Source organism: Cercospora kikuchii (genome assembly GCF_019650295.1).
Source record: "Cercospora kikuchii DNA, contig_00005, whole genome shotgun sequence".
Lineage (NCBI taxonomy): Eukaryota > Fungi > Ascomycota > Dothideomycetes > Mycosphaerellales > Mycosphaerellaceae > Cercospora > Cercospora kikuchii.
This window is the reverse complement of record NW_025408586.1, coordinates 2027021-2051032: the sequence shown is the minus strand read 5'-3', so window position 1 is coordinate 2051032 and position 24012 is coordinate 2027021. Positions and strand designations below refer to the sequence as shown.

The window sequence follows — 24012 nt, the reverse complement described above, 5'->3', positions numbered from 1 at the left end:
GTCGAAGCGCGAGTCTTAAGGCGGTAAAGTGCAATGCCACATATCTTCGGGGATGCCAGAGCCAGAGTCATCACCTTCTACGGAATCAGTCAGGAACCCCATAGGAAACTCGTGTGGTCTAAGTGCTCATTCAGACACAACTTACGTTCAAGTTGACTGGCCAGTATTGCCGCCTGCAACATAGAAAGTCAGTGCCCCGCATATCGAGCTGATATAATATATTACTCACCTGCTGTATTCCCAAAGTCTGATGTAACGTCTTCAGTACGCCGATAACCCACGTCCGAATAGGACCTCCCATGGGATCGGCAGCGCCAGCGGTAAAGAGGGGAAATTGAGTCTGATAGCCTCCTGACATCCTGACCCACGGTAAAGTACCACGATCCTTCTCAGCTTGCTTGAAAGGATGATGGTCTCGCGAGTTGAAGTCCACAAGCTGATCTTGCGCCTTTCCACTTGAATCCGGCGCATGTATGATCGGGAACATATGGCTCAGGTGCTGGGGTATCACAGCCAAAATACTCAACTGTAATTGTCTGATGGTGCTCATGTAGAACTGGATCTTATCCAACTGTTCCGGGTTGACTTTTCGTCCTGAGGTCCTCAAGTTGACAAGTGCCTTGCGTAAAATGTCGATGAGCATAATCCGAAAGCTCCAGTTGCCGCAAATAATCTGTGCAATGACATAGCTGTCGAAAACATAATAGTAGTCGGAGTACACCATGCGACCTGTCGCAGCCACGTAATGTGGTTTCCAGTTTGGAGGCGCATCTGCTAGAATGGACTCCAATTCGGCACACAGGAAGAGAGCGTCATCAATGACAAGCTGTGCCTGCTCCGATGATACGGGATAATTACCAGGAAGTAAGCGACTATTCAGGTCTGCGATCTTGAGACTGGCCAGATGGAATCGCCAGACGCTCTCGCGAGGATTGGGTATAAAACTTTCTGCAATCTTCTGCATAGCACGAACATGAGCAGGAATTGGCAGTCGTCTGCTCAGACAGCTCATGATAAGGTTGGTGCAAGTTTGGAGGAAGAGGCGACATCCCGTCTGGGTCTTGAACTGCTCGCTGCCTCGTAGTTGTAGTAAAGACGCCGCTCCATTGACATGCTCTCGCCAGGAGTCTAGGTTTCGTTGAAAACCGGAAACGCACTCAAAGACACCCAGAATGGTGATAGCCAACAGTGTGCTGTCTTGTGTCCGACCTTGTGGGTCCTGTAGGGCAGTGTTGATTTTCTGGATAGCAGAGACGTAGCGTTTCTGGGCTTCTGGCTCCAGTAACCGGCCCTGCCCCATGTTTTTGACAGCGTCGACAGTGCCGAGGGCCTTGACGGCTGCCAGGAGGCAGCCATTGCCGACCTCAATGTCCCATTGATCTCTTTTGTCGTGGTACTTGTAAACATACTTCTCGAAAAATTGGGCAATAGCCAAATCATCGAGGCCAGCATGGAAACTCACTGGTGGCGGTCGTGGTGAGGTGGGCGTGATGATCCCACTTCCAGAGCGAGGCACCTGTACCACCGAATCTTGAGGAGTAAGCTGTAGATCTTCTTCGCTCAGTGCTTCGGACACTGCTGATGATTGTGGACTTGGTAATGCCGTGGCCGCTGCAGTGGAGACGGCGGTAGCGTCATCTTCTATGCGGCGGCGAGTACCCTTCTGAGCGTGAACCTTCTTGATAATTCGGTCGCTCTCATCATGGAACAATAGAGAGGTGAGGTCCCGATATCCCTCGCACTTCCATCCAGCCTTCTCGCACTTCTCACAGCCAGATTCACGTAAGTCACACTATGCGCAGGCTGGTCAGTAAACAGCAGCCAATGGAAGGAGCTAAGGACTCCACATGGCCCTGGACTCAGCTCACTCAGAGCCTTGCCGATTCACCATGTGGGATCGCCGTGTGGGATCGGCAAGCGCTTCTGGCTTCTTCATACCTTTATCTTCCGGCGTCGACAGGTCTCACATCCGCGCGAGGGCCTGCCTCGGAAAGGCATCGCCCCTCCAAAATGTCTTGTAGTCCGTTCTATCGCCGCATAACCTGGTGGCTGGGATCCTTGATGAGGATGGGCCGAAGCGTGCTAGGTCTTGCGAGCTTGCCGTGGAGAGGCGCTCGAGATTCCATTTGAGCGTGCTTGGGTTTTCCGATGCGGCTCTTTTCGAGCGTAAATCTCGGATCATGAGTAATGAGACATGGGTGCGCCAAAGTCAGCAGACTCAAATAAAACCAACAAGACGAGGGTACACCGACCAATTGAAGTCCAAAGATCCTTGTATACAGCCAAAGGTTGTTGGAACAGTGTTCATCAGTACGAAAGTCGTCATGCACAATTGGCGGGACACGTAAAGTGCTGGCATGATGGACTGGAGGTTATCTATTCATAAGTGCTGTTGGGGTGGCAGGAAATGCTCATCGGCCGGTGAGGCGATGTTCCTTTCATATGTACATCAAAATGCGGTGCCTCCAATGGTCTGTGCATTGCTCATGAGCTTCGGCGGCCCATGGGCTCGAAGGGAAATGAGGCCGACACCATAGCCATCACGATATATAGTGCGGCACAAATGTAAATCGGAACGGCAGTCGACGTGTCAGCATAACTAAGGATGTTTGTTAGCGATGCATGCGAGTCTTGAAGGATGCGATCCTTACGTGGCAACGATTGCACTCATAATGCCCATCAATCTGTTCAAACCAATGGAGATGCCGTTGCCGGTACCACGATGAGCTGAAGGCAGGACCTCCGGGGTGTACGCGTAGAGGGTGCCGTAGTAGATGTTCTGGGGCCAGAGTCAGCTATGCATAGGACACGCAATAAGTGCAACAGATCATAGCATAGCGCCAAAGGCGTAGCTTGGTGCAGGAGTTGGAGTCCGAGCGAGCAGAACGTGCCGCCTGTTGCAACGAGTAACCAAAAGATGACTTTGCGTTTTCCGACCCAGGACTGTTGGGTCCAACTTGTGGTACGAGTACCGGTTGCGACATTTGCAGTCCACGCATTCTTCGCGGTCGTTCGTCTTGTGATCCACTCGATTGAGAGGCTGGGAAGGGAGAAACAACTAGAACAACTTACCAGGCAGAAATTGATGGCGCAGGTGAAGCCCAAATTCTGGGCATCGGTTCTGACCTCGGTATAGGCGAAGAAGAATGTCATTGCGGAAAGAGCGCCAATGATCTGGAACTGCATTTAGTACAAGAGATTCAGAGGTTGGGGTATCACAAACCATAGTTCCTCTTCGTCCCCAGAACCATCGTGACTTGCACATGAAGCCGGCCAAAATCGGACTTGGGATACCACACAAGTTGGCAATTGCGTAATTTCGCCATCTGATGTTCTGGGAGAAATTCCCAAGCTGCGCTCCTCGAGTGTCCAGGTACACGGGCAAGAACACGTTGAAGAGAGGATACGCCAGACCAATGAGTAGCCACGAGAACCAGATCAGAGAAGTGGAAAGCCCGAGCTTCTTGGTAGTAAAGAGGCCTGAAATATGCGTTCCAAATTCGCTGAGAGACCACTTCGATTCGGCGTGAGCAGCTCCAGCAGAGCCACGTCTGCGGTAGTCTCCAGTGACGCCGCAAGCCTGAAAATCTTCAATGGTGAGGCTGCAAGGCCTGTTGTACTTCTTGGCGATGAACTGCAAAGTCTCGACGACTTCCGCATCCTTGCCCTCGCCTACGAGGAATTTTGGAGTCTCACGAAGTCTGATGATTGTGACACGCAAAAGACTCAACACGAGCACTAGCGAGCCGTTCGCGAACCACATGTACCTCCAACCAGGGTTTGTGTCCCAGTTGCATGGTACGCCAGTTTCAACCGGATCTCCAGGACAGCTGTAGTTTGGCATGAACGCCCATGCAAAGAGACCAGCAATGAGTTGACCTAATCCCCACCAAGCGGCCATCAGTGTAAGAAGCCACTGATCTTTGCCAGGGAGATACTCGAGAAATACGGCGGTATCGAGCACCAGGTTTCCGCCAGCGCCGAAGGCAGAGAGACAAACGAAGAGGCCGAGAACGATCCAGTTGGGAGCTGCGCCTGCCACAATACAAAAGATGGAGCTGATCAATAGCGATACGTTGAACGCGTACTTTCGCCCGATTATATCTGCTGAGATGCCCCAGAACAGAGCTCCCACTAGCATTCCAACGTAGACTGCGACGGTGAGACCGTATTGAAAGCCAGGCTTGAATTCATACGCGGCTTGGCCCTAAAAGTGGTGGGGAATAAGGTAAGCATGGTCAACATACATATCTCTGCGCAAACGTTCGCAGCCTTGCGGTGAGCCCATATCTGGCTAAGAGCCCAGATACAGCCGTGGAGCTAGAGGCATTGGGGATAGGACTATTCCCCAGCGATGGCACTTACAGCGATGATACTTTGAATGAGCAAGATCAAAGAATCCACAGCGTATCCAAATCCATTCAACACAAACAGCTTCCACTGGTATCGCGTCATGCCAATCTCGTCAATCGCATCATTGACGAGCTTCATCTTCGCATCAAGAACCGGATCAACATGCTCTTGCGCCAGTAAATCGCCCTTGTTTATCATGTATTCATCCTCGCTGTGTCTCACGGCGGCCTCGTACGTCGGAGGTGCTAAAGTCCCGGACTGCACATCGGCCTCGCTCTTGGTCTTATCCTCGGTGGACGCCATTCTGGAAGAGGAAGGTTGAAAGTAGGAGGACTCAGCCAACTCGATGCTGTGCCTGCTCGAGGAGGCGAGAAGATGTTCGGACTCCAGGATGGGCGGAAGGAGGCGCACTTAAGTAGTACTACAAAGAGCTGATGATCTGCCGCAGTGGCGCGTGGGCTGCATGAAGAGGATATCGCTGCTTGGAAGTTTTGACGCTATCGCTTGGTGAGCTTTGAGAGTACAGAGTTCCGCGCGAATCACGCTCCCGCTGTATCAGCTTTAGCTTTTGAGCGATGTTGCCATAATATGCTTTGGCGCCAATCTGAAGACGCACGTGGGCGCAAAGCGTCGACGCGGTTCTAGGAATGTCTTGGAGCGCTCTCGTGGCCGCGTTGCCATCTCGGGCCATTGTGTAACCTGTCGGGCACGATGTCACTCCACAGTGGTCGGCCAGGGTGCCCTGTCGATTCTCTCGATAAGATCCAGCGCAATTGTTCGCAGAGAAACGATGGGCGGGACAGCTGAAGCCAAGCTCCTCGGCAGGCGAGCGACGTACCAGCGGATAGCAGCAACAGGAAAGCGAGAGTGGGGAAACGCCCTAGCGCCACTTTGCCTTTGCGGTATGGCCGCTAGCGTGACCAGTATAATAAAAAATTGTGCCAGACTCGTATGCCACGAAGGTGACCGATGTGCACAAACATTCTTCTTTCAGACAACCGCCGCTGAGCTTGCAGGGGACGAGTGAGACCGACTGTGATCACACTGCAACTGGCACGATGGGACGCTCTTGACACATTGCAGCATGCGCACTCCTTCTCATTCAATGTCTGAATCTTCTGTTTATATGCAGAGCGGAGGTATAGAACGCCAGGGAAATGTGTGCAATGCCGGCTTATCGAAACGCAATACAAGAAAGCCAACAACCGAATACAATCTCGCGCCTGCCAACGCCCGACAAATCTTAGAACAAGAGGACATGGTCTCACCGTGTGTACAAGATCTTCCGCGGGCAACTGGGGCTCCAACCATTTATCCAAGCATTGTTCCAGTGTCTGTCCTTCGCTCGTCGACTTCAGGCCACGCAACACAATTGGCTCTTCCCTTGCTCGATACATCGTAGCCACGACGATAGGTGAACAGGAGCAATAGAGCTACAGTCATGTTTCGTATCAGCCGGAAGTCTTTCGGAGCGAGTGATTGCTGGAACGCAGCCAAGGCCAGCGCCGCTATGCCCGCGGTAAGCTATACATGATGCTGGGGTCTGGCACCGCCACCAGCTGCGATGGATGCAGGCGTGCTAGCGGGCGCTGGAGGAGGGTATTCCTGAGGGTATTGATCATCCGGCCCAATTGGTTCGTAATCGTCTTCGGCGTAGTCTTCGTCATCATAGTACTCTTCGTCCTCGGGCGGCGGCAGGTTGGGATCGTAGTTCTGTGGGTGTGAAGGAGGTGCAGGCGCGGCAGCGTTGTTGACATTGTTCTTACCGCCCTTGCCTGCACCCTTCTTGTTCTTACGTCCCTTCATCTTTGCCTTTTCCAGCAGCCTACGCTTCTCCTCCGCCTTTTTGCGTTCCTTCCGATCCTTGATCTCGTATGCACGAATCAGCGCGTACGGTGGAACTCCGTAGATGTCTTCGTATTCACAAAACTCGCATATCCACATGTCATCGGGCTTGGGCCGGTGGTGGTAGTTTTGGTACTGTTGATTCTTCTTGCGTTGCGCTGCTTGCATCGCGTACTCTTTGGCGGGATTTCGACGAGGCCGGGGCTTGGGCGGCGGTGCTTGCTGCTGTTGGGGATGGCCCACGGGTGGTGCATTGTTTGCCGGCGGTGGGGGAGGGCGCTGTGCGTTGACGGGAGGGTGCTGGCCGCGCAGAGGTGGTGATGTCTGTGTACCGTGCGTATTCTGTGGCATCGACCTCGCCGGCGTGGGCGTACCGGCGAGGTACTGGCCCTGCTGGTCGAGCATTTTCGTGGCAGAGTCGGACTCGCATGTAAACGTGAACTGTGATTGTGGCGTTGATGAGCTAATGGCGTGGTGAGGTGCAGATGGATGCAAGCTCACATTCTCGCGACCCTTGGCTGCTGGTGTCAACGGGCCTTGTTCGGCAGCAGTTTTGATGGCCTGGGAGATGATTCCGCCGGTGTTTTCTACGCCGGGGTCTGTGTGTTTTTGAGGTTACGTCAGCCAACTTAGTTCAAAGAACGATTCATCGAATGCGCGGAATTTACCTTCTCCGTTCCTTGCATCGCTGCCGCGTGGCGAAGCGCGCGAGTGATAGCCATTGATTGTGTTCATGGTACTGCTTCCCAAAGGTCGTCGATTTCTGCCATCTTGCCGCCCATATCGACCTCGTCCTGCACCGCTGATTCCCGTCCCTGAGCCGGCCGAAGGTGTCGATGCATGAGGATCATAATGCTGCTGCTGTGCTGCATGCATGGATTCTTCATCTGCTTCCACACGTGAATTGCTAATGCCCATATTCGCCAGCTCCGCGCTCAACTGACTTTGATGCATGCTCGAGGCAGATGACAGTGGTATCTTCCGCTTTTTCTTGTTGCTGGTGTTCTCAAAGCTCTCGTATCCATCTCCTGAAGAACCTGTTGAGCCGGGCGGAGGCGGTTTGTTGGCAGCTCGTGAGGCTTCTACTAATCTTCGCTGAAGAGAATCGGGCTTCAGTCCTCCCCCATTAGGCATCGGCGCGGTAGCATAGCGGTAGTCGGGATGATCAAACTCTACCTCGTCGTCGCCGCTGTCTCCGTCATGATCGCATGTGCAGTGGTCATGGTGCACCGTGTGATGGTGATGGTGATGGTCGTGATCATGCTCATCATGGTCATGATCGTGGTCGTGGTCGTGATCGTGGTCGTGATGGTGATGATGGTGATGGACGTCGCCGTTCGTCAACCGAGGCTGCTGTGCCGGTGTGCCAGTCTCTTGCACGCTGAAGCTAAGGGTGGGCGATATGGGCGGTGGACTCGGCGGAAATACCAGCGAAGAGACCTGTTCTGGCGACAGCTTGGATCGCAGTCGGCTTCGAGGCAAAGGACGAATAGCTCGGTCGGGGTAGACAGATGATGCCTGGTCTGGAGACCGGCCTGGCGAGAGGGATAGTGATCTGTGATAGCTATGCGCAGCTAAGTCTGATTGCCGCGTCAGTGAATATGCCATCAGAGTCTCCTCGAGTACGAAACCCAGCCCCCGTGCAGCAATGCTATCCCCAAGCGTGCAATCCCAAGGCTCAGCCTCCGTGGATAACATTCCCGCCATTTACAAAGAGCTCTCCAAGCAGTGTAAAGTCCGAGATATCTGTGTACCGCGGAGGGGTGCTTGCCACTTGTTCTCCTCCTCTTTCATCGTGATAGCGCCAGGAGTCTGTCTGAGTGTGCTCCAATGTCCCGCACTTACCGGCAGTCGTAGCCATGTTCCATCTGCCTGCTCTTCACTTCCAATATCCAGATACAAATGCGTATCGAAGGCCCCTCCTCTATCGCGCACAAGCAGCTGCAGGGTTGAAAAGGTGCTCGAGGGTGACTCAGCAGTTGGACGGCGTCGGAATTTCGAGGGCCGGTTGTGGACTCGAGCGGGCGAGCGAGGTGCGTACAGTGCTATACAAGAGGGGTTTAGTCGTTCAGCTGTATTATTCGCAAGGTATAGATGATGGATGCTCGTTGAAGCAAGAAGCAATCCTCCTCGTCCCGTCCTCGGAACTTAGATCCTACTAGCGCGGATGCACGCCAAATTCCCCTTCCATTACCATCAACCCGCGCTCAACGCTCGACTCCTGTTTGCTACCAACTACCATCGGACCACTCGCTTAAACACGATTGTTGCTCTGTGATCGACTTTCAGGCATTCTGGGGACCTCTGAACACGAGCACGTTGACAGCCATAACTTGCAATACCCCACAGTCCAGCGTTCATACCGTGCCGCGGCATAAAGGAGTAGCCGGATATCAGGACGATGATTTGGGCATGCACCACTGACCTCTGCCTCACACAATTGAACCTCGACAACACACTGAGCGTACTGGTCAATGCAATGCATTGTGAAGCTTTGGACCAAGTTTGACCCCAAGCAAATTCCACGCAGGAAAATCACATACACGAGGACTGGATCTCAATTTCAGCATTCATTCGAGACTGGCTAATCATCGTTGCCAGCATAGTGTGCTGAATCACCACTATATGCTGAGATTCGAAAGCTATCCCGACGTCTTTCTCCGATATCGAAGCTCGTTTACGTCAACTTCACTGAGGCTCCGGGACGACTGAGCTGCCGCCTGAGTTGTAACCGCTGTCACAACCCGGGGCTGCACCCTCAACTTCTGCTTTGATGTTAGCATTTGCCTTACACTGAGGTTCTGCTGCTTCTATCACTTACCTTGCAGGCTCTGCGGCAACGACTGCCGCCATACGACCTTGGAGAGAGCTCGTGGAATATCCCTGCCTTCCAGCATCACCGCCTGACGACACAACATAGCGTACGCCTCTGCCCCAGACAAGTTCTTCAACTCCTCCTCCAAAGCCTCGTAACACTCCAAGGCATAAGTCAGCTTCACTGCACGATCCTCGGCTTCAATGATCAGGTGTGCCGCAATGTGCAGGCGTGAGATGGCAAGGCCATACTCCTCACACAGAATTGCTGCACGAGCGCGCGCGAAGGCTTCTTTGAGCATGTTGATGAGCTGAATCATATCAGGCAGCTCACGCGTGTCGGAAGAGATGAAGGCATCGACACAGTAATCGCGCCAGTGCTTCGGAACCAGATCGTGGAAACGCACGTGGAGCGGCAGCTCGTGGTAGGCTTCGCCAAGTTCCTTGTCTAACAGAACGTTAGCTGAATTCGTTGATACGCTTGACACCATCACAATCGGGTCGCTTACAGTATTTGGCAATTTCGGCAACGACTTCCGAGAACGATTGGAGAACGCCTTCAAGCTGAGCTTTGCTGAGTGAAGCTGGCTCGAAGAACGGATCTGAGTATGAAGCCATCGAGCCACCCATGTCGAAGTCGGGTTCTTGGGTCGGAGTGAATTACGAGTTGTGATTGACTGGTTCGATGTGCTTTGTTTGAACCTTCTTCGTGAATCGCACTGAAGTTCGGTCAATGTTGTAGTGGTTGGAGTTGCAAACAGCTCGATGCCAATGCTGATATGCCGAAGCTTTAAGGTCACGCTGGTGTTGACAACAGGTGGCTGGTGTCATTGTGACACATACGCCTGAGACAATAAACTGTACGTATCGCTGCTGCTGCAAGAAGGCACGGGCCGCACGTCACGGGTAAGTGAAGGCATTCACGTGGTGCTGGCAGGCAACGGTGTTTGCGTGCGGGTAGCAGCATGTTGTTTTCCCCTTTGCGATACTCAGCCCATGCCCGAGCGAAACCCAGATCATGGAAAGCCGCATTGAAATCACGGAACGAACGAGAGATGTGGTCAAGATAAAGACTGGCAAGGCACGCTCGCTAACATTACAGCAACGCTAATGCAGTAAGAGACTGTTGGTAATGGTATCTCAGACGCGTTCACCCTTGGTGCGTCTCCGCTTCCGCTTCAGGGGTTCATCGCGTTTTCCATCATCCTCACTCGACTGTAGCCTGGAGTCCTCGTCGTCAGATGGTGAGCTCACTTGACACCCAGCGCTTGCTATAAGCAACATCGCTTCCTCCTCACTTCGCACCTTTCCATTTCGCAGCCAGCGACGCACCTGAGGCAACGCCATCGTCCAGTCCCGCAACATCCCGAACTTCTCGCCCCCTTGCTCTGGCCGAAGCGCCAACCGATACTCAGTTCCCTCCTCGAGTTCCACCTCATCATCGACCATGTCGCTGAACTTTCTGTGCAGCTTATTCACAGAAATCTCAAGAGCCACTAATTGATCGTTCATTGCTTCCAGTAGCTCCAGACCGGCACACAAAGTCCTCTCTGCAGCTTCCGGATCCACTTCTTGCAGGTGATGTGAAGTGGCGATACAGATCTGCTCAAGATCCTCCAGATATCCGATGCAGTCGTTTGGAGGCATAGAGTCGTCTATCGTGAATGCCGTAACGCAGTCGGCTTGTGGTAGTTCGTCAATCCCCCGAAGCTCGAGCGGAAGAGCGTGGTATTCCAACCCAAGGTCAAGATACTTGGTTTCTGTCGTTGCAATGCTTCGGCGAAACGAGGCTTGTGCATTGTGTATTCGTGTCATCGTGGCAGCGCGTTGTCGGATGCCCATTGTAGTTGTGGAATAACGAGTTGATTAAGAGGGAGCAGCAATATATGCAGTCTTCCTCCTCTTGTCGAGAGAGCGCTGTCTCGCTGTCCAGTGCTTGCAGTATTGTGTCCTTGTTGTAATGCTTTGTTAGATGTCTGGAACTGCGTTTGGTGTACGTTGAAGAGATTGTGAATGAACGGAAATGTCTCAGCTGCGTATCGAAAGTTCAAGTCAATCATATATGGAACCCAAACGAGAATCTCCTGCCAGTGGCAAGTCGGTATTGACAAGGGCTTTATGGTGCTACAACTCACTAGATCCGCGTAGTACGACGGAGTGCGTTTGCCTCTTGGACGGCTCATGACTTCGGAAGCCGTGCCGGTGCCCTGTTGTCGGTTTCGCCGGCATACGAGACCAGCACGTCGCAGAGAAACGACATAGTGGACTCCAAAGATCGTCATAATAAGGAGTCTCGTACTTCGGTGTGGCTGTGCATGCCTAAATTCAGACCGAAGTTCGTGCGAGGAGTCTAGTGGTTCTTCTTATAGCGGAGCTACGCTGGCACGCGACTTCTCGTAGATCGGTGGAACACCTGCACGAACCATTTTTGGCTTAAGGTCTGCTGCTGTGCTGCCAGAGCAGAATGGACTAATCGTAGGCTAGGGAGAGCCGGGTGATAGCATAGATGGCATCATGTCCGGTGTGGATGGATACGAGAAGCCCGATCAGAATTACCAGATCTGGCCTGGGAGTCTGTATCTGGGATGCGGTCGTGCCACAATTGGGAGGTTCGAGGCGAACCATGCAAGAGCGAGAGAACCGCCAACGAGTCCTGTTCTTCATGGTCAATGACACTCAAGGCGCCCGGGCGGAAATGGACGAATGTATTGAGTCTGAGGTACGAATCTGTATGGAAACAGAGTATTCGAAAGTTGATCGCGGATTGTCCTTCCTGGCTTAAGTGCGAATGAGAATGGCAGGAGGTTTTTGTTTTCGCTTTTGTGAAGTTGTTCCACGGCGATCCATGCCTCAGGTTCCCAGACAACTCTCATGTGCAAAACGTTCGACACCACCTCACAACTCACATGGTGCGCTGTTTCCTTGCCAAACCCCACTTTGCTCATACTGGGCTACTCTGAACAAGACATGATGCTGCGGAGTTAATAAAGCACCAAGTCGCACTAGATTCGTTGAAATCTCGCAGGAGAAGTGTGATTTGGGCGCACAGTGGTGCCGTGAAGTGGTGTCGAGAGCAGCCCGGATGTTTTGTAATCGAGACTACCTCGGACCTTGGATGTCACGACACACCATCGCAGATAGACCACCTCGGACATTGATAAGCATCACAGCATTGCATAGTGGGGAGTGTCTTCACAGATCAGATGGTATGCAGTGTATATAGGAAGAACTGCTACTCATAGTCAACAGCAGCAGCAGCAGCAGCAGCAAGACATGTTGAACTGTGGCTGATACTTTCCCACCCTTTCCACATCGAATTATACAACATCAAAATGGCAAGCACGGTGCTCTACTCAACCTCTCCAGATGGAAGAGTCGCCTACCTCACGCTGAACTGACCAAAGCACTTCAATGCCATCAACGCTGCACTGCCACAGGACCTGCGAAATGCAGTACGAAGAGCTAACGCCGATCCTCACGTGCGCTGTATAGTCCTTTCTGGTGCAGGACAAGGCTTCTGTGGTGGCTACGACCTTGATTTGTACGCTCAATCTGCCACCAGAGGCTCGACAGAGGGCAGCCAGGAATTGAGTAAAGGATACGATGCTCTCCTCGATTACCAAGGCATGCACGAGAATACAGAATGCTTCATGGAGCTTTTCAGGAGCCACAAGCCGACTATAGCCAAGATTCATGGTGCCGCGGTAGCTGGCGGAAGCGACATTGCTCTCTGCTGTGACCTGGTGGTCATGGCCGTAGATGCCCGCATTGGCTACCCGCCTGCCCGGGTCTGGGGCTGCCCGACGACTGCAATGTGGGCTCTTCGTTTGGGCGTGGAGAAGGCGAAGAGAATGCTCTTCACTGGCGACCTCATATCTGGTACTGATGCGGAAAGGATGGGGTTGATCTTGAAGGCCGTCCCACTAGCAGAACTTGATGACACTGTGAGGTCGTTGACTGAGCGAATTGCTTCAGTTCCAGCTGACCAAAACTGGATGCACAAGCAAGTAATCAATGGCTTCGCAGAAGGGCAACTCATACAAGCCCAGAAGCTGGCGACAGTCTTCGACGGCATCACTAGAAACAATCCCTCCGGAGTGGCCTTTCAGCAGCTCGCTCAAAAAGATGGTTTCAAGGCAGCGATAGCGGCGCGAGATCAGCCTGGTCGAACAGGCGAGTACAGAAAGACATGGAAAAGTGTTCTTTAGATCCAGTCTGGATGCTTCCTCAGGCTGTTCCCTTCTGAGTCAAAGCTGAAGGCGATCTTGTTTGCTGCGTGTCTCCCGTGACGCATCGAAGCACTTCGAAGTAACCACCTTCCGCCTTGGACCTTCTTCCTTCTAACAGCTTCACCAACGCACTTCGAACATCACTCACTCGACATCAATCGACTGAAGCCAACGACTGTGCCGACAAGGCCGCTTCTTGAAGCCCTCGCGCGCGATGCCAACGTCCTTCGAGGCCCTGCCAGGCGAGCTTCGCAACAGCATATACGAACTTGCAGGTCAGTAGCCTCGCGTGCCACGAACTTCTCGATATAAGCACTCTGACCGTTTATTCTAGGCTGTGGCAAGTACTATGAAGAACCTGTCAGCTCCCATTCCCGCCACTCCGTCGAAGGAGACTACACTGTCGAGCGGCACCACAAAGTTCATGGCTGCAAAGACCGCGCAGCGTGTTCCATCGCACCTTGGGATGGTTTCCTCTCCTGGGCTCCGGCGGCAATCGTAGTCAATCCTGCCCGTGACAGCACCACTCGAGTCAATGGCTTTCTCCCCTGGCCTCGAACATGTAAATCCGACCGCTGGAGAAGGCCACTACGGTGCTACGAAGCTACGACCGATCAGCCAGCAATCACTCGCGTCAGTCGCAGCGTCCGCGAAGACACCCTGTCTATATTCTACGGGGGCCACCCATTCATCTTCCGATTGATCAGTACCGATAGCTCCGATAAGGACAAGATTTTGCAATATCTCGACACGATTGGGGTAGGCAATGCTCGCAGACTGGAAGAAGTGCATATCGTCTATGCTCGCAAGCAGCAGGAGAAAGAGATCGAGAAAGACTTGCTCAGGGAGATGAAAGTTCGTGGAGTTGTCACTGGTGGTATGGACAACTTGGGGGTCGTGCGTCTGACGAGGCTTGGATATCCGTTCTCCCAGACTGACTCCGGAGTGCTTGATGCTGTCACGAGGGCGCGCGGTCTGAGTTACTAGGCTCGGAGAATGAGTGGTCGAGGTGCTCTGGGCCTGTACGAACGCACTGCACAAGCCACGACAAGGTATTGCAACTGGGTGGGTATGCCGGCAAGACGAGCATCGATTTGAGGCCAACGTGTATACCAACATGGACCATTCAGAACAGGCCAAGCTTAGCCTTCTGACGAGAAAGGATCGAAATGATACAGACACTACTGTATGTACGTTGGACAAAATCATAGTTGTATTTATGGTCGACTCAACTCAATCGCTGCACTACTGTACTCATCAGACATATTGTAGTGCTGTTGACTATTCAATGTGTTGGTTCCGGGATGTGTTGGCAGCCAACACTTCCTCCTGCATCTTCACTGTGACAGCGCGTCGTCCGCTGGGGCCAGTGTCTGTGATTTTGATTCGCTGAAACTTACCGCACAGCTTTTCTGAGGATTGAGTGCCAGTAGGAGGAATGTCGATCAGCCATCTCTGACAATACATCCGCCCTTTCAGCCCAGCTTAATATCGAGAACAAATTGGTTTCAAGAACGAGCCCAGACTGCTCAAGCAAAGCAGCCAGGTTGTATTCAAGAGAACCACTAACAACTTTTGATCACACGATACATACATGTACAATCGATAGGTCCAGGCTAATGGACCAGGTTGTGACAAGGACAGCTGCTGATTTCTGCAGGAAGGCGCGCTTAAACCTGACAGGTAAGCAGAAACCATGAGCCTGGAACATGTATAAGCAGGGGAGCTTCGATGGTACAGACATGTGACTCAGCGGTATGCATCAAGAGCATGGACCCGGATGAGAGTCCGCGATCCGCGAAAAAGTGCCCAAAGTCGGAATTCCGCCTGTATTCCACCACCCACATGCAAGATAATGTTGCTCGACGATCTCATGCAAGACTACTGGAAGACGTGGCAGACGAGAAGATCGCCCTTCATGCCGATCATCGCGTGCTCGAAAGCTTACCCACGCCGCACGAAACCGATGACAGGGATATAGCAGTGAATGGAATGCCAAAATAGTAGTGGCGACACTTAGACAAGAGTGACAACAATTTCCATTCTCAGCAGTGATTAGACATTATTGCGATTGTCTAGTTTGGAAAAGACAAGACGATCACCATCCCCTACAAACTTTTCCAGCTCATTGCTGCTTCCCTCAACCAAATCGAATTTCTCCAACTGCTCCGATGCAACAGCTCTCGAACCCTGCATGTGCTGCCGCTCTGCTGTTGGTGTTTGGAGCGGTCAAGCTGCGCAAGCTCAGTCTAGATCGTGCCTGGTATCGCAGTGTTTCCCCCGCCTCCCCGGTCTCTGTGCAGCACTGAATGTCAGCGCTGGCAATCCCATTGTAGCATGTCTTGCTTGGTGGTATGTGTTCTGTATTCCTCGGCTGTGTGCCGTTGCGCCATGATGATTGATGTGCATGGCACTGTTGTAGGCGTGGCTTTTCAGCTCACTCTCGTCCTGCAGAGAGAGGCTTTGCGCTCTTCCATGGCTCCATGTTGATCCTCTTGCACTTTGCGAGCAGTCGTTGCTGGCGAGTCTCCTCCGACATTGCGTAGTTGTCTTCGCGAGGTGCGAGTGCCAGAGTGTTTGCCAATAGGGTCTCGTCTATAGATGTACGAGATGAGTGGGTACTGTCAGCACTCGGGGACGACGTGCGTCTGCTGCTGCTGAACTTGGAAAAAGGCATTATGGTGGCCGTTTGGGGTATAGCAGCTGAATATGTAGTTGCTCCAGCGTAAAGGTTGTGTGTGACTATCAGTCTATGTGCCTTATGGTATGCCTTGCGTCGAGGATGTCTGGTGGGATGACTGCTACGCGCGACTAAGGGAAGGTGCGGGCGCTGTACTTATATGATGCTTACCTGGGTGCCTCGTGGAGTTAGGACCCAAGCCGGTGGCTTCCCCCCCAGAATATTGGCAAGCCACCTGGCGGAATACGTATCAACGAATCATAGGTCGCAAAACACCACCCAAGACGCCAGCGACACGGCCTCATCGGCGTTTCACGGACGAAAGTTGTGGTTTGGCCGATGCGGACACGGCCTAAAGCCACTCCAAGGATTCGTAGCCTGGGCATCCAAGATACCGGTCGAATGCTCATTGGACGTCCGCTCGGGGGTATGCAGGCTAGCGAAGGCCGAGACCCAGCTCTTTCTGGCATGCGTGTGGTCGCAACACGTAGGACACGCAATTGTCTCAACCGATTATATGATCGCGAACCCAAGATCGAAGCCTGAAGAATGTGTCAGGTCTACGACCACCTTAAGGCAGCAGAGTGCGCTGGCCGAGCGTACACGGGCACCTACTGCGTCGCATTGCTCGCATTCAACCCTAGGGCAGGCGGACAAATCGGTAACCCCACCGCCAGAGCTTCTGTCGTGCTCCCGTCATGATGAGGGAGCATCATGCTTTCCTGCAAGAAGCAAAACCAATGGCTTGTCCTCCAAGTGAAGCATTTCAGCTTATCACAGCAAATCAACACTAACCTACGCGGCCGCTATTGTCTCCAATGATGTCAGTGCAACAGATCCAGTCCAAAGACATCTTCCACGGCTTGCCAGTGTATCCGTCTGAGCTCGTCGGACTCTCGGCAATAGTCACCGGAGCAAATGGCATTAGTGGACATTACATGCTCAAAGTTCTATCAGAGGATCCAAAGAGATGGAAGAGGATCATTTGCCTGAGCCGCAGACCTCCGCTGATCCCGGGTGGCTTGCCGAACAACGCTGAACACATACCAGTTGACTTTTTGCAGGAGCCGAAGGACATAGCAGATGTGTTGCAAGCGCATAAAGTCGAGGCAGACCATGTGTTCTTCTTCAGCTACATTCAGCCCACGCCAAAGGAAGGAGCTGGACTCTGGACCAACGCACAAGAATTGGTCGAGGTGAATTCCAAGCTTCTCAGTAACTTTCTTGAGGCATTGAAGCTTGCTGGAGTGAGTCCGAAACGGTTCATGTTGCAGACTGGCGCAAAGAACTATGGTGGCCATCTAGGCCCAACAAGACTCCCTCAGGAAGAGACCGATCCCCGGGTAGAACTGGAGCCAAATTTCTACTATCCACAGGAAGACCTGGTTTTCCAATATGCAAAAGACACAGGCTGTGGCTGGAGTGTGCATATGCCCGGCCCTATCGTGGGCGCCGTCCCGGATGCTGCCATGAACATCGCATTCCCTCTCGCTGTGTACGCCACCGTGTGTCAAAAGCTTGGTCAACCTCTCGAATTTCCTGGTGATGCAGCCTCGTGGCAGATGCACTCGTCAATGTCTGCTGCACAAATGAATGCTTACCAGGAAGAATGGGCGGTTCTGCTGGGTCCTCCGAATCAGAAGTACAATACCTGCGACAATAGTGCCTTCACATGGGAGAAGGCCTGGCCCAGAATAGCTGGCTGGTATGGAATCGAGCCCAAAGGCCCTCAGGATGGCGACGAATATGTGGAGTATCCAAGTCGATTCAACCCCAGAGGATACGGACCAAAGGGCATTACGAGACGCAAGTTCAGAATGGTAGACTGGGCAAAGAAACCAGAAGTACAAGAAGCATGGAAAGAGATCGTGAAGGAGCACGGTCTGACTCAAGAGCTAAAGGACGTCGATCGAGTCTTTGCCTTCTTGGACGGCTCGCTTTGCCGCCCCGCGCCATTACTGTTCTCCATGGACAAGAGTCGGAAGCTTGGCTGGCACGGATTCGTCGACTCATCCGAGGCCATACTGGAAGTTTTCAAAGACTTTGCGAAACTGAAGATGATACCTCCAAAGCCTTTGGCAAGAGTCAGCTTCAATTGAGCGGGCATGGATTGATAGCTAGCTTGAATCCATCGAGAAACCGCAGAATCGAATTGCGAACATGGTACGCGTGTTAAGCAATTTCTGAGACTTATACATGCCCCAAAGCAATTGTCTGATCTAGGCCTTTGCAGTTCAGAAACGCCTTGTCTGGCTCATATTACAGAGCCATTTTCCATTGTCCATCCAAGCAATGCTTCCTATACGTTTTCCTCTTCAATAGCTCCGCAGCTCCAAGTGCACCAGCAAACTTCGGATCCGCACCATCCTGCAACCAATTCGGCTGATTCTTTTCCCCCAGTACTTGATACAAGACTTGTACCAAGACTGCCTGGAATTCCTTATCTGTGCATCTGTCTCCATACAAAATGGCCGTCCCAGGTCTCAAATCAGGATGCTCGAGCAGTGCATCTCGAATAAATTCTCGCACATTCTCCCAATACGCCTCTTGCTCGAAATTCTCGTCGGAACTAGGCTTCGAGCTGTAGCCTAACGAGTAATTGCTGTACGAATATGACTGCAGATGATACACGCTAGCAGTCTCCTCTGTCAGGACAATCTCGATACCGTGTGAGTAGTAAGCCGCCAGAAGATATGTTTCTCTGAGGAGATTCTGGTGTCTTTCGCATTCGCAATCCTCTTCGGCTGTCCAAGGTTGACAGAGGCCTAGACCATGTCCTGCGAGAACTGCGTGCGAGGCATGTATGTCGCCGCTGCCGCCCTCGAGGGAAGAGAGGACTTGTTCGTAAGAGAAAGGAATAATTGCTTCGATCTTTGCAAAGGCTTGACGCATGATATCGGTGCCGCTATTGTTGGCTACTAGACCGAGAATGTTGGGATAGGAGACTGTTGCTGCGTGGACATATTCTCGAGTTCGTTCTTCTGAGGCGGCTACTAATTTGGAGAACATTCTGGAGATGTTCTCAATTTCTTCTGCTCCGACGTGGTATTGGGTGTCGTTTGAAAGGTGGGACATGGTTCGCCTGTAGGCTTCGTTTCCATCGAGGAACAAGATGGGGCCATTGGTTGTGGGTTCTGTCCCAGATTTGCAGCTGAATGCTGCAGTTCTGTTTCGTTCACGGTCATCATGGGACTTCGAGAGATTGTCTTTCAGGAAAACTCACGCATACGATGGTGTCAGCTCAAAGCCAATACTGCAAAACCAAAGTTGGCCAGGGATCCAAAGAATCCGTTTGAGTGCGTCGTTCACGTAGTATATGGTGATGATCGATATGCAGAATATGAATAGTGTTACGATCTGCATAGTCGTGCGAAAAGATGGGCAATGGCGAGGCGCCATCGCTGGTAGAATGATTCAGGTATCCAAAAGAGAACAGCGTAGTTTGCCTACATCGCTATTTCGTGTAGGCACCTACGGAATGATAGCTGGAAGCTCACCACTTTAGCACACTCGGCGTTCTAGAAGAGCAAAAAGCAAAAAGATCAGATGCTGTCAAGGACTTCATATAGGAATAGCCGAAGGTGGGGCTCGAACCCACGACCTTGAGGTTTCTGGACCGTAGTCCGTAAGAGCCACACGCTCTACCGATTGAGCTACCCCGGCAAGGGGATTTGATCTGATCGATGTAAGTTGCTCCTTCCCATTCGTATATAACTGTCAGACATTGCAGCTCAAGAAGCAACGGCATGAGAACGGCTTCTTCTTACTCTGTCGCACGATGTTCCATTCCATGGCTTCGCGACTTACGCTGTACAGACCTGCAAGTCCACGGATGGTCAAGATTCGAAGCATTTCTCCTCCTTCACAGTACCCCACACCACAGCTGTGACCAAGAAGGATTCGATGATACCGAGAATTCGTCAAAATGTGCTGGAAATTGTGGCATTTGATTGAAGTGAAGCGGCGTCTACACAGAAGATATTTCATTGAGGCTTCTTGATCGACAGAATCTTGATCGGAAACGCCTTCTGATAGAACAGACACGTTTGCTGTTCTATCGACTTGGGCTGAAAGTCAATCTCAGTGACCTCGAAATGGTTGCGCACTGTGCTCTGCTCAGCTTTGAAACTCAAAGAACAAGATCTCTAGACTTACAGCAAGACTGTCTGAACGTTTCAAAAGTGTCCAGATTTCTGACAACACCCGAGATGAGCATGTGCAGTTGTGGCCTCAGCTCGAAAAGAAGTCGCAAAGTGGCCACCAGCGCTGAGATGCCAGTCTTGTCGTAGGTCTGTGTACTGTTAGCACGTTGTGAGCTTAGAGGAATAGAGCGAGACTTACAATGTCAGCGCCCATTATCACATCGTAAGGATATGCTTCACAGTCCTCTTCAACCCAAGTGGCTTTCAGGCCTCTGCCCCACCTTAGCACACTTGTGAGCACCTTCGTCTCGTCGTCTAGGCCATTGAGGAAGAGATTTTCCTTGAGAGCCTCCACAACGCCTTCGTCGCCGTCCGTCGTTGTGACATGCTTTGCTCCGAGGTGTTTTGCAGCTAGAATCGCCAGAAAGCCAGTACCAGCTCCAAGCTCAAGCAGGCTCTTGCCCTTGATTAGATGCTCATTTTCGGGAAGCAGGAGGTAGGAGCCAAGATGAAGTGCTGCCTCCCACGTGCGGAATCCAGTCGTCAGAGACCCAGACAGCAGTTGGGGCCTCTCGAGGAGAGTGATCGTCGGCTCGTCCTTGTAGTCCTCTTTGATGATGGCAGTTGGTGGCAGGCATGTAAAGGTGACATAAGTCTTTTGCTGCACGGCTGTAGCTTCACCTGGCAGATCTGCAGACATGAGCTCGCCCAAATGATTCATGAGATCGTCCGAAATCTCCTGCCAAGCAAGAAAGACGATCAGAACAGGACGAATGGAAATGATGGAAGCGAATTGAAGAAATGCAAATCGCAGTACCTACGTCTTCTTCAGGATCTTGAATAGACTTTTCGATCCTCGCGAGCAGAGGCTTGAGCACTCGCAGTTGATATCGTGGTGGAGGCAAGTACTGATTCTTCTCGCTGTCAAACAAGTGCTTGTACAACCAAGCTTGAATAGCAGAGTCTCGCAAAAGCTGTTTCGGTGGCCATGCCAGGAAATCTGGCTCGAAAAGCTGCAGATACTGCCTTCTGAACAACAGGAGTTGGGAGTCCATGATGGAATTTTAGCAGCGCCTGTTTCCCGGCCAAGCGCAGAATTTCAGACCGCCTTGATGGAGTACTCAATTGCCACAACGTTATGTTGGTGCGACTTTGACAGATTGCGAAACCTTAGAACGTGCAATAACATGAGTAAAAACGTGTGGGCGAGGCAAGTGGAAGGCAAGGCAAGTGAAAGGGTTTGATCGCCAAGGCTCGGAAACAGCCGAAAATCCACACGCGAATTGGGTGTGCGAACTTCAGGCAAATCTCGACGACGAACTTCGTGAAGCGCTCTTCTCTCGCACGACGCCCCGACATCCTCTCGCCCAACGACAAGTCGACAACCTTCACCATGTCGGAATCCCAGGTCACTCTGCGCACGCGCAAGTTCATCCGCAACCCACTGCTGGGCCGCAAGCAGATGGTCGTGTGCGTCCAACTACCACCTCCGCTCATCAATGCCGGTATTCTAACAGCATCTCCCACAGTGACGTCCTCCACCCATCGCGCCCAAACGTCTCCAAGGATGAGCTCCGCGAGAAGCTCGCCGCTCTTTACAAGATGAACAAGGACCAAGTCTCCGTCTTCGGTTTCCGCACCCAATTCGGTGGTGGCAAGAGCACCGGTTTCGCCCTCCTCTACGACTCCGCCGAGGCCATGAAGAAGTTCGAGCCACACTACAGACTCGTGCGCTACGGCCAGGCCACCAAGATCGAGAAGGCCAGCAGACAGCAGCGTACGTCAAAACCACACACATACCCATACCCGCTTCGGCGGAGGCAGATGCGTCATTTGGTGAGCATCATGCGAGAAGGATCTCGAACTGACATTGTGGTTCTTCACTATAGGCAAGCAACGCAAGAACCGCAGCAAGGAGTTCCGCGGTACTGCGAAGACCAAGGGCCCAGCCAAGGACAAGAAGAAATAAGCGACTCGCAACAGCGTGTAGGGATTTGTCGCGATGGGTACAGACTCGCATCATTCGCCTGCTGCAGAGCGCAATGGAGTTTCTCGGCCTTTATGATCAGGCTAGAACCGTGCGGCAGCACCGACTCGGCGTTGGTTGGCTTAGAGTGTAGTTATACCCAAGCAATGAAAAACGCTTCCTCCTTGCAAGACTTCAAACCTCTGTTCAGCATTCTTCTCATACTACAAGGCCGCTGAAGCTGGAGGCCTCTCTCAATACATGTTCTCACAACCAACTGCCGCACATACCCACTTCATGTTCACATGAACTCGTCGCTTCTCTGTGCTGCATTCACCTGGCTGTCGAGCGCGGACAACGAGAAAGTCGACCAAGCCCTTGATTAGCATTTGAAGTCGTTTCCGATAGCAGCGACATCGTAGCAACACATACCACCTTTCTAATCATACTCACGATCGCGACATTCGGAAGCCAGTAATCTACAATATCGCGCGCTGCCCACCTCCCTTTGGATTCAAGCCCCGGCTGCGACCTCGATATGCTACATCGCAAAATCAGCAGTTGCACCGAGGTCCTAAAACTTCATGCCGATGATGGACTCGTACCACTCTCGTCCGTCTTCCATCGGAGCCCGCACACAGCGCCAAAATCTCTGCCGGACGTGGCCGATTGGCATCTGAAGGCCATGAGACACGCTGGACTGTCAGACACCATGTCCCTTGCTGCTTAGTATTTTGATAGCTATCATGACCGCTTCGGAAGTGACTTTGGATGTCACAATTCTCAGACCAGTAAGAATGGCGGTTGAGATGCGAGCTCGTGGGCGAGAAACGGCGAGATAGGAGCCCAGCAAACACTGGACCCGGACTCCGAGACCAGTCGTTGAGTGCGAGAAAAGAGCGCATGAGGGAGAGGAATCACAAACCGTTTAAGAGTGCTGCACAAAGGACCGCATAGCAATAGAGCAGCAGCTGGCGTTGCGACAATTTGTTGATTAGTCTAGGCAAGCTTCTTCAGGAGACAGTGCGGGTTTGACGGAAAGACGGGAAACAACGGAGTTGATCGAAGCAGCAGCTTCGATCCTGAAGACACCATGTTCCCAAAGAGCCGATACCACATAAAAAGACCTTGTGAGTGCAGGCTCAAAGTTGGACGATGTTGTAGATATCCTGGGTGCGGTTGGAGCGGAAGTAGAAAATGCATCGTTGTTGGAGAGACAACATACGCACTTTTGAGCACGTTTCCGCGGGTGTCCCCAGGCGCGAAAGCCATTTGGACATGTCAGCATCGATTGCCGTCCCTTGCAGGATCCCAGCCGATCCATTGCTCTCCTGCGCGAACAGAGTCAAAGAGACTGAGTTGGGACGGATGACAACACGGGCGGGAAGAATGCAACCAGAATGAACACCTGCATGGAGTACTGTAATGACTTGATCCGTCATTTCGATCTCATCTCGTCAGACCGAGGACCTGGGAGGACCATGGATGCAGACAGTGCATGTGAGAAAAAGCATCGGGCCAAAGTCCGGATTGAGCTGCCAGGCTGGATGTCCAAGTCGCAATTGCGTTGCTGAAGCTCTTGTGAAGGAAGTATCGTTAGATGAATCTAACAGCTGACCAACGCATCCTGGCTGACCGCTGTTGCGTTATTCGACATTGTCCAGCAAGACGGACCAGGATGCCGAACACCTGTCGCACGCAAGTATTGACGCCAAAGTGCTCATCGATGTCGAATTGTTCTTTGACACGTTCGTAGACGGGCGAACCGTGATACGCGCGCCAGATGCATTCATCGAACAATGCGGTGTAAGTCTGATAGCTTTGAACCGCTGCAGCCGATCGAGGATCTGAGTGGTTACTTGATAAGAATTGGCCGGACAGTAGCGCAAGTGGAGGTATGGAGCTGTAAGTTCAGCGAATTGGCAGCAATGGCAGTCGGCTTCCGCAATAGCAGCTACCTGTTCTGTGGTTGGCATTGATTCC

The 24012-nt window shown here is 52.3% G+C and overlaps 11 protein-coding genes across 14 annotated transcripts; 4 read left to right on the top strand and 7 right to left on the bottom strand.

Annotated features, from left to right (window-relative positions):
- Positions 1 to 15: 15 nt before the first annotated feature.
- Positions 16 to 1998, bottom strand: CKM354_000857000 (uncharacterized protein; the record flags this gene model as incomplete). 2 transcript variants are annotated; one of them, XM_044803954.1, is made up of 4 exons in its annotated part: positions 16 to 77; positions 146 to 173; positions 230 to 1792; positions 1939 to 1998. In XM_044803954.1, the coding sequence occupies 4 exons, from the start codon at positions 1996 to 1998 to the stop codon at positions 16 to 18; spliced, it is 1713 nt and encodes a 570-aa protein (XP_044659889.1). The 2 variants fall into 2 exon arrangements, with proteins under 2 accessions (XP_044659889.1, XP_044659890.1); XM_044803955.1 differs by having other exon boundaries at positions 16 to 74.
- Positions 1999 to 2484: 486 nt separating this feature from the next.
- On the bottom strand, positions 2485 to 4656 carry CKM354_000856900 (uncharacterized protein; the record flags this gene model as incomplete). Its single annotated transcript, XM_044803953.1, has 5 exons — positions 2485 to 2599; positions 2652 to 2779; positions 3073 to 3174; positions 3224 to 4207; positions 4366 to 4656. 5 exons carry the CDS (start codon positions 4654 to 4656, stop codon positions 2485 to 2487), a joined length of 1620 nt encoding a protein of 539 aa, XP_044659888.1.
- A 1221-nt stretch (positions 4657 to 5877) lies between these two features.
- CKM354_000856800 (uncharacterized protein) lies at positions 5878 to 8059 on the bottom strand (the record flags this gene model as incomplete). 3 transcript variants are annotated; one of them, XM_044803951.1, is made up of 4 exons in its annotated part: positions 5878 to 6639; positions 6700 to 6797; positions 6867 to 7387; positions 7429 to 7475. In XM_044803951.1, the coding sequence occupies 4 exons, from the start codon at positions 7473 to 7475 to the stop codon at positions 5878 to 5880; spliced, it is 1428 nt and encodes a 475-aa protein (XP_044659886.1). The 3 variants fall into 3 exon arrangements, with proteins under 3 accessions (XP_044659886.1, XP_044659885.1, XP_044659887.1); XM_044803950.1 differs by adding an exon at positions 8044 to 8059 and having other exon boundaries at positions 5878 to 6797; positions 6867 to 7778; XM_044803952.1 differs by having other exon boundaries at positions 5878 to 6797.
- An 827-nt stretch (positions 8060 to 8886) lies between these two features.
- On the bottom strand, positions 8887 to 9642 carry CKM354_000856700 (uncharacterized protein; the record flags this gene model as incomplete). Its single annotated transcript, XM_044803949.1, has 3 exons — positions 8887 to 8963; positions 9020 to 9460; positions 9522 to 9642. The coding sequence occupies 3 exons, from the start codon at positions 9640 to 9642 to the stop codon at positions 8887 to 8889; spliced, it is 639 nt and encodes a 212-aa protein (XP_044659884.1).
- A 510-nt stretch (positions 9643 to 10152) lies between these two features.
- CKM354_000856600 (uncharacterized protein) lies at positions 10153 to 10854 on the bottom strand (the record flags this gene model as incomplete). Its single annotated transcript, XM_044803948.1, has 1 exon — positions 10153 to 10854. The coding sequence occupies one exon, from the start codon at positions 10852 to 10854 to the stop codon at positions 10153 to 10155; it is 702 nt and encodes a 233-aa protein (XP_044659883.1).
- Positions 10855 to 12344: 1490 nt separating this feature from the next.
- CKM354_000856500 (uncharacterized protein) lies at positions 12345 to 13220 on the top strand (the record flags this gene model as incomplete). Its single annotated transcript, XM_044803947.1, has 2 exons — positions 12345 to 12356; positions 12417 to 13220. The coding sequence occupies 2 exons, from the start codon at positions 12345 to 12347 to the stop codon at positions 13218 to 13220; spliced, it is 816 nt and encodes a 271-aa protein (XP_044659882.1).
- Positions 13221 to 13455: 235 nt separating this feature from the next.
- Positions 13456 to 14228, top strand: CKM354_000856400 (uncharacterized protein; the record flags this gene model as incomplete). The annotated part of the gene is made up of 2 exons (XM_044803946.1): positions 13456 to 13516; positions 13576 to 14228. 2 exons carry the CDS (start codon positions 13456 to 13458, stop codon positions 14226 to 14228), a joined length of 714 nt encoding a protein of 237 aa, XP_044659881.1.
- Positions 14229 to 16739: 2511 nt separating this feature from the next.
- On the top strand, positions 16740 to 18020 carry CKM354_000856300 (uncharacterized protein; the record flags this gene model as incomplete). Its single annotated transcript, XM_044803945.1, has 1 exon — positions 16740 to 18020. One exon carries the CDS (start codon positions 16740 to 16742, stop codon positions 18018 to 18020), a length of 1281 nt encoding a protein of 426 aa, XP_044659880.1.
- Positions 18021 to 18180: 160 nt separating this feature from the next.
- CKM354_000856200 (uncharacterized protein) lies at positions 18181 to 18996 on the bottom strand (the record flags this gene model as incomplete). The annotated part of the gene is made up of 1 exon (XM_044803944.1): positions 18181 to 18996. One exon carries the CDS (start codon positions 18994 to 18996, stop codon positions 18181 to 18183), a length of 816 nt encoding a protein of 271 aa, XP_044659879.1.
- Positions 18997 to 19904: 908 nt separating this feature from the next.
- CKM354_000856100 (protein-lysine N-methyltransferase) lies at positions 19905 to 21118 on the bottom strand (the record flags this gene model as incomplete). The annotated part of the gene is made up of 4 exons (XM_044803943.1): positions 19905 to 20026; positions 20077 to 20212; positions 20263 to 20802; positions 20885 to 21118. 4 exons carry the CDS (start codon positions 21116 to 21118, stop codon positions 19905 to 19907), a joined length of 1032 nt encoding a protein of 343 aa, XP_044659878.1.
- A 338-nt stretch (positions 21119 to 21456) lies between these two features.
- Positions 21457 to 22032, top strand: CKM354_000856000 (uncharacterized protein; the record flags this gene model as incomplete). The annotated part of the gene is made up of 3 exons (XM_044803942.1): positions 21457 to 21533; positions 21593 to 21840; positions 21953 to 22032. The coding sequence occupies 3 exons, from the start codon at positions 21457 to 21459 to the stop codon at positions 22030 to 22032; spliced, it is 405 nt and encodes a 134-aa protein (XP_044659877.1).
- Between the last annotated feature and the right edge of the window lie 1980 nt (positions 22033 to 24012).